Here is a 7,744-nt window from a genome sequence, read left to right on the forward strand (position 1 = left end):
CCCCAGACTTGCCGTCCTCACCGTCCTGGCCGTCCTGCCTCTGCTGGTGGATCTCCTTATGCTGCTCTTCGATTACTGCAAGCAGCTTCTCCTGCTGGTCCAGGAGGCGCTTCTGCTGCACCTGCTGTTCCTTAATCACTTGCAACAGAACGGCATGGTCCAGCATCTCCGCCTGGCCAGCTTCTGGAGTTCGGAAAACACACGCAGTCAGAGCCTGAAGGCTGCAAAGGCGCTCTGCTGGGCTGAGGGTGACATGATGCATGCAGCAATGCCAAGGTGTCCTGTGGGCCCCTCCCCAGGACACCACCCCCGGGCGTTCCTCTCCACCCAGCTGAGCTGGCGCCCAGCCACCCTGGGGCACAGCCATCGCCTCTCTCCAGTGACCAGACACCCTTCCTACTGCTTCACTCCCACAGTGGCTCAGGGGTTATGAGAGCCAAGAGAGGTCACGTGCCATAACCACAATGATGGTGATCTGGGCTGGGTGACGTGAACCGTGAACTACTCTAAAAAAGAACATCAGTGCTTTAAGAAAATTTCCTTCAAGGTGAGAATTTTAAAAACAAACAGAACCATCTTCCTCTTCAGCAGAGACAAGAGCTGGGACCTCAGTGAGATGGGGGCTGTGACAGTTCTCCCACTGGCCCCACCTCCCCCAGGAAGCTGGCTGCAGCTGTCACGGGAGGAGCGCCAGGTGAGCTAGGGGCAGGCCGGCTGCAGCAGGTGTGTGTAGGAGGGCCCCCCCCACAGACTGTGGACCAAGAGGAGGCCCCGAGGCTGGACACCTTGGGTGCGGAGAGCTCACACTGCACTACAAACACCTCAGCGCTGGGTCAGTTCTTTACAGCCAGCAATCTGGGTTTAAGTAACTTTTACAACACGTATGTCTTTAAACAGGAAGCTTTGAAAGATGATGTAACCGTACAGGCTGTCAGATGTAAAAGCTCAAATCCAAAGGAAGAAGAACATTTTGTGAGTGGTGAGAGCTAACACCCCAGCGAGGGCCCTGAGTGCCGGGCACATGCAGATGTGCTGGCTTGTCCTCCCCAACGGCAACCTGTGACTCGCCAGAATAGAGTGGGGTTGGCCTTCTGTCAGGGACTGCCACGGCTTCTCCCCTGCAGAGGCCGGTGCCGGGACATGCAGGCGGGCAGGCTCATGAAGAACATGCTGAGGCCGACCACAGGGAGGACAGGCCCCTTGGCCAGCCCAGGTGCTCCAGCCCCCTGCTCCCCACCGGGCACACATCCAGACACCCAAAGGTGACCAGGATGCCGGCCTGAGAAAGGCCACGTTCCGTGGATTGGCTCGTGGCTCCGCACACCCCCTTTAGACAAGGGATGTGCACAGTGCCATCCCACAGGGTTCTAGACCAGCTCCCTTGGCCACGGCCATGCTGTCACCCTGGGTGCCCGTGGCTCATGACCACCTAATGGTCCCACGTGCCGCCAACACTGCCTGTCCCCAGGGAGGGTTCCTGAGGAGCAGGCCCCCTGCCTCACTGGCTCCTCGGAGGACCAGCCCTGGACTGAGGCTGGAGGAGGAGGCAAGTGTGCCACGTCCAGCCAGAAGCAACATGGGACAGACGTGAAGCAGAGTGGAGGTGACAAACTGAGCCCCCAGCCAGAGCCCCGCATGTGGCTCTGGGTTCCTGCCCGGCCCACCAGGACCACGGGGACCAGGCTCGTGGATGGGATGAGAGCTGCACAGATATTAACATACGTGCAGAGCACATTAATACCAGGCCATGCACATGGTGGAAGTCACACACAGGCCCTGCCCCGTCTCTGGGGGAGCCCAGGCGCTCACAGGCTGCACCTGGCTGTCCTCTGGTGACAGTGGAGCCCCAGCAGGGCTAAGAGGGACCAGGGTGTCTGTACAAGAAGGGAGTGGGCTGGGGCATCAGGGGGACCCCACCTGAGGGGCTGTGGCTGAGCCGGGGTGGGGGGCAGACCGTGTGTGGCTCCCAGTCTCTGCCTCATGCGCCCCATGCGAGGCGCTACTGGATGCGGGGCCCACACCACCTGCTCTTGCATCTTTAAACCCCCCACAGACGCATTCACTGTGATGCTCCTCCCGACTCCTACCTGCCACCATCTTTCTGATTTCAGCTGTGCGTCCCATTGAGAGGCGTTTGGAGAAAGGCAGAATAGGAAACCATGAAAGTTCTTTTCAGAAAAGAAAAAGTCAAAGAATCAAACAGGCTTAGGTAACAGATTACAAGGACCGGGACCAGTAAACAGACTGAAACCAAAGACAAAGTAACATGCGGAATTCCCACGGCTCCCGAGCTGCAGGAAACCCCAGGACCCTTGGCTCTGCCTTCCTAGCCTTGGTGTGCAGAGGCCCGGCTGGCATCCCTGCGCAGTACTCTGGGCCAGCTATCCCGAGGCTGCAGGATCCGCTGGGAAGCAGCTCACGGGGCAGCAAGGCACGAGCATCCCATGAAACCCACCCAAGTCTGCTGTTCCGCCATCCCCACGCACAGACCAAGACTCCCAGAGCACAGAATGAAACACCCAGGGGCCGTTCTGTGGACACTGCTACAGAATATGGTGACACCGCGGTGACTCAGATTGGGTGGGGACCAAAGAAACCAGGATGGGTGATCATTCGCTGGGACGGCCGCCACCACCTCTAATGCAGGGGCAGTGCCCAACCAGGGGGGCCCACGAGGAGGGCAGTCAAAAGCCAAGAGCTGGGAGCACCCCAAAATGGGCATGAAGGTATGGAGGAGGATGCAGAGCAAGTTTTGTTCACTGGAGAGAAAAGATAAGACAAGCTTTCACTTTGGGACAGGTGCTGGGTCTTCACTGCAGGTGGACACAAATGTCCCCCCCTCTCCCCCACCCCTGCCCCAGCTAAGACGAAGGGGTGGGAGCCGCTGCCACAGGGTTGGGGGGGGAGCTAAGACAGCAGTGAGTCACCAGCCCTCCCACCCTCACTAATGCCCCCACACCGGGCCAACTTGTTGGAAATATTAACATATCTATTTTGAAATGAGATCCAAATGGTAACAGAAAGTCATGTGACAGTGAGAGGTTTTTTTAAAAAGGGGGAAAAAAGGAGATAGAAAACGTTCCTAGGAAGGTGAGAAAGGAGCAGAAAAGGTTGTTAGTGGGCAGGGGAGCTATTTAAGATCTTTCCTCAGCAGGAAACTGGCAAGTGCAGAGGCTGGGGCCCTGGAAAGGCCCCCAAGATGACGGGCACCCGCGGCTCCTTCCCTACATCACTCCGCTTCTGGAAGGAAGGGGCAGGTGTCTCCAGGCCCCCGAGGATGCAGAGAGAAAGTGAAGGCCTTACCCTCCAGCTTGCTGCCCGCGTGGTCCCCGGCGTGGTCCCCGCCCTGTCCCTCCAAGGTCCTCTGCTCTCGAGGCTCTGCCTGTGGCACTGCCCCCGGGCCTGGCTTCTCCTCCGGGAGCGGAGCCTTCCCACCTGCACACACGGCAAAAACACAGGAGGCTGGCAGGAAACTCAGAAGAACGTAGAGAAGGGACAAGAGAAGGAGGCAGGCAGATGTTTCCTAAAATCACTCTCCACGTCGCCCCTCCCTCCCCTGTGGCAGTGTATACTCAACCTGATGAGTACCAGGGAGGTAATAAAAAATATTTAACATGTCACAGGCTGGCGGCAGGGAGCCAGTGTTAACTACCCTCGCCAATTAACACGCAGGGACCGTCCTCAGCAGCTCTGAGACGGCACTTAACAATGCACCACCCACCCGGTCAGGCCTGTGCTGCACCCCCGTGTGTGTGCCCAGACACACAGGACTAGCTCAGCACCTGACGTTTACGGGTCTGGCAAACAAGTGTGTGACAGATTGATCAGAATAGCTGCCAAGCCCCCGACAGCTGCAGAAGGGCTGCTACACGCACGTGCCAATCTTGCGAGAAAAGAAAGGCAGTGGGACAGAAATGAGGATGGTCAGCTTCTCCTGCCCCCTCCGCAGCCTCTCCCAGGCCCCACATGGAAGGAGCCCACACCCACCGTGCTCGTTCTTCTCCAAGGGCTTGCCCATGGCCCCTACGGCATGGCCGGGCAGCAGGGCACCGTCTGCTCTGGCCCCTGCACCTGCCACCAGGATGTCCTGCCCCTCAGGGAGCACTGCCTGGGGCCCTGGATGCGCACCCCTGTCGCCCAGCCCCAGGTCCTCCTTCAGGGGCTCAGCGGCTGGCTGACCATTTTCTTCTGGAACGTTCTGGGGATCTTTAGGAAGACCACCCGCTGCCTCCAAAGCCTGGTCCTGTCTGGGTCTCTCTCGTTCTGAATCCAGCAGTGGTGGCACCATCTGACCCTTGCCCCCCAGGGCCCTTTCATCCACACGTTTGGACGGATGCTCCTTCTCCAGTCCTTCTGGGTCTTGACCTTCGTCCACCACCACCTTGTCGTGAGGGACTGGGGGTTCATGGCGGTGGGCCTCGCCCAGAGGTACCGCAACTCCTGAAAGGAGACAGCCAAGGTGGGGGAGTGGGCGGGGGTGCGGTGGGGGGTGGCCTGGCCTTCCCTCCCAGGGTGGCCTTCCCTCTCCAGGCCTGTGAACTGAGCTCGTTCCCGACCAACCACGTAACTGATGTCCAGCTGAGGTCCCTCCCCCGTGGACACCACCCCCCAACCCCCAGCCGGGCCGTCACAGAACCTTGACCAGGGCGATCCAGCTGTGCCTCCTCCTGCTTCTCCTTGGCGTCTTCTTCCCTTGGGGGCACATTCACGGGGCCCTTAATCTGGGCCTGCTCCATCTCATCTTTCTCATTTGGCAACTTCGGCTTATCTCGGCTGTCCTCGGCCACGTCCACAATTGGATTCTGGCCTGTAAGCACGGCACAGATAATTGAGCGGTGTTTCCACATGGCCACGCCGCCAATCAGCACGGCAACTGGGCACTTTTCCCTGGATTGTAATCACATTTCCCAGTCGAATGGCAGAGCCTAAGCAGTTATTTTTTTCCTGTTCAATCATTAGCAGCTAAGTAGTATAGAAAACTGTCATTTTTCATGTGTATTCGTAACAAAAATACGTCGAAATGCAATTTACACCTAACTGGGTGCAGAAGAGCGACATCCCGCATAAGCCTGGCCATCACCACCAGGTGGCAGCACGAAACCACCGTTTGAGGCCTGGGGACAGCCATCCTCCCCAAGCCCAACCAACCCCTTGCTGTGGGCCAAGGGGGAAGGGGAGGATGAGGGATGCTTAAGGAAAATGCCTGAGGGAGGGTGATTTGCAGTTCTGTCAACTTCTTGCTGCAGAAGTGAAAATTCCTATCAAAAGGAAGGTGAGAAAGAGGTGTAGCCCACAAAGCTGGACCCTCTTGCCTCCCACACATGCCTGCATCCCACAAGCCATCTCAGCCTCCAGCAGGTCCAACAGCTCACCTGCAGTCACCGCGGGTCCTCGGGGAGAGGTGCACAAGGATGGCCCGCCGAACTGGGCCAAAATGGAGCCTATTAGGAAACTCTCTCCATTAACAAAACCACTTTCTACCTGTTAGGCAAACGTGGCAGAAACTAAAAAACTATCTGGGGAAAAAACACGTTTAAAAAGAATCATTTCGGGGCTTCCCTGGTGGCGCAGTGGTTAAGAATCCGCCTGCCAATGCAGGGGACACGGGTTTGAGCCCCGGTCCGGGAAGATCCTACATGCCGCGAAGCAACTAAGCTTGTGCGCCACAACTACTGAGCCTGCACTCTAGAACCCACGAGCCACAATTACTGAAGCCTGTGCACCTAGAACCTGTGCTCCGCAACGAGAAGCCGCTGCAATGAGAAGCCCGCGCACCGCGATGAAGAGTGGTCCCTGCTCACGGCAGCTAAAGAAAGCCCGCACGCAGCAACGAAGACCCAACGCGGCCAAAAATAAAATTAAATAAAATAGGGCTTCCCTGGTGGCTCAGTGGTTGAGAGTCCGCCTGCCGATGCAGGGGACACGAGAGGCCCGCGTACCGCAAAAATAAAATAAAAATAAAATAAATAAAATAAATTTTAAAAGAATCATTTCATCCCAGAGGCCTGAAGCAACTGCTTTCCCCATTCAGGGCACAAGCTGCCTGCCTGCGAAAGAGGAGGCGGAATCCCGAAAGGGCCTCTGGGGGGTTTCACAACAGTCCTGTTCAGGTGGGCCTGCTCCCTCCCCCAAAGGAGGAGAAGGGACCAGGCTGACCTGCCATGCTGGCCGGGGGCACCTTCAGCAGCTGAGGTTTAGTGTCCAAACTGGAGGGGGGATCGTGCTGGGCAGGAGCCAGACTTGGGACTCCACAGTTCAATCAAGCAGCTGATTCTAATAAGCATGTGGCATCTTCGCCACACCACAGTTAACACCCCCATCCCCAGCCCGCAGAGAGCCCTGTGCTCAAAATCAAGAGGTGTCTATCCAGCGGATCACAAAGTGAAGAAAGGGGGCCGGGAAGGGAAGGAAGAACACAACCAAACAGAAAACTCCATTATGTCATAGGAACAAGTCATGTTCTCAGCAGGGAACAAAATCCGTTGGTCGTCAGGCAAAGGAACGACCTGGAGGCTCAGGTGTGCAAGGGGCACAGGGTGCACAGCGCGGCCACCCTGCCTGCAGCGGCCGGGCCTCCGACACTTCACAGCTGTCCTCGGCAATGGACATAGCGTTTCCTAAAAGGAACGGAGCTCCTCATGAGGACAGTTTGCCAGCAATGCCTCTGGGCCACAGTAAAACTAACACAGGACTTCCCAATTAGCAACTGAAAAACAGCCCACACTCCGCCTGCCCTGCGGCTAGGCTCTGGAATGAGGCGCCCGCGGTGGCGCAGACAGGAAATCGCCCGTGCAGTCATCGGTCATCACCCCAGGGAAGGACGAAGGCTGCCGGGCCGACCCTGGACCGTTTCTCCTCCCGGAGGCAGCAGTGGGTCAGCAGGGAGTGGCCAGCAGAGGGCGCCTCGGCCTGGAAGGGCCTCCTCTCGTCCTCAAGGTCATGGCCTCCGCTCCCCAAAGTGGAAACCACGCCGACATACGCCATGCCTGCCTCATTCTGCCGGGCGGTGGAGCAACCGGACCTGCACGGCCTCATCCCACACTCAGACCCTCCTGACGGTGCTTCTGGCCAGGAGCTCCCAAGACAGAGGGGCCGATGGACGGTCACCCATCAGGCTCTCCTTCCCATGTCCAGTGCGGACGCCAGGTGATTCTGTAACTGGCTTAGGGAGACAGAGGACCAAAGGCCATAGACACCTGCAGTTCTAAAATCTGGGCGTGTGTGTCAGGTTGCAGGTGCGGCATCCTGAGTAGTAGGCCTGTCCACGGCAACGAGAATCTGCCTTCAAGGCTGGTTCCACCTTGGAAGACAGGGTCTGGGCCAGGGGCTCCTCTTTGTCGACTCTCCCCTGCAGGACCCCATTCTGAGTCCAGGGGTGTCTCTTTCTGTATCTTGTGATCAGTAAAGATGGAAGCAGTCCTCTCTGACTGCCAAGCACAAAAATAAAGTGACTTTCAAAATCACACCTGAGTCCCATAGACGGAGTCCCTGTTGACTGGAGGGGAATCCCAAGTTCAGGAGACGCATGGGACCCCAGGGCCACGCAGAGAGCAGAAGCAGCCACCAACGTTACTTTAAGAGGCCAGACGCTGCTCTTGAGTAACTTTCCTGACAACCTTCGAAGTGCCCGCCTGGCTGCTGCCCTGAGAAGGTTTTACCTGTTACCCCCCACTCTTCTCGACAGGCAGCAAGAGAAACACTGACTATGACACCCTTTTGAACGTGCAGGAATCCCAATGGGCCC

General features: G+C 57.6%; 1 protein-coding gene across 1 annotated transcript in view; it reads right to left on the bottom strand.

Annotated features, from left to right (window-relative positions):
- Positions 1-6,984, bottom strand: part of LOC102995058 (BAH and coiled-coil domain-containing protein 1) — a 61,887-nt gene extending 54,903 nt beyond the window's left edge. Inside the window, exons 1-5 of the mRNA XM_055089805.1 lie at positions 6,810-6,984; positions 4,637-4,807; positions 3,988-4,440; positions 3,304-3,435; positions 22-183 (exon numbers count right to left, since the gene is read on the bottom strand). Of these exons, the coding sequence (XP_054945780.1) occupies positions 22-183; positions 3,304-3,435; positions 3,988-4,440; positions 4,637-4,807; positions 6,810-6,984 (1,093 nt within the window). The remainder of the gene's footprint in view (positions 1-21; positions 184-3,303; positions 3,436-3,987; positions 4,441-4,636; positions 4,808-6,809) is intronic.
- Positions 6,985-7,744: the final 760 nt, after the last annotated feature.

The sequence above is a fragment of the Physeter macrocephalus genome, chromosome 14 (genome assembly GCF_002837175.3).
Source record: "Physeter macrocephalus isolate SW-GA chromosome 14, ASM283717v5, whole genome shotgun sequence".
Classification (NCBI taxonomy): domain Eukaryota; kingdom Metazoa; phylum Chordata; class Mammalia; order Artiodactyla; family Physeteridae; genus Physeter; species Physeter macrocephalus.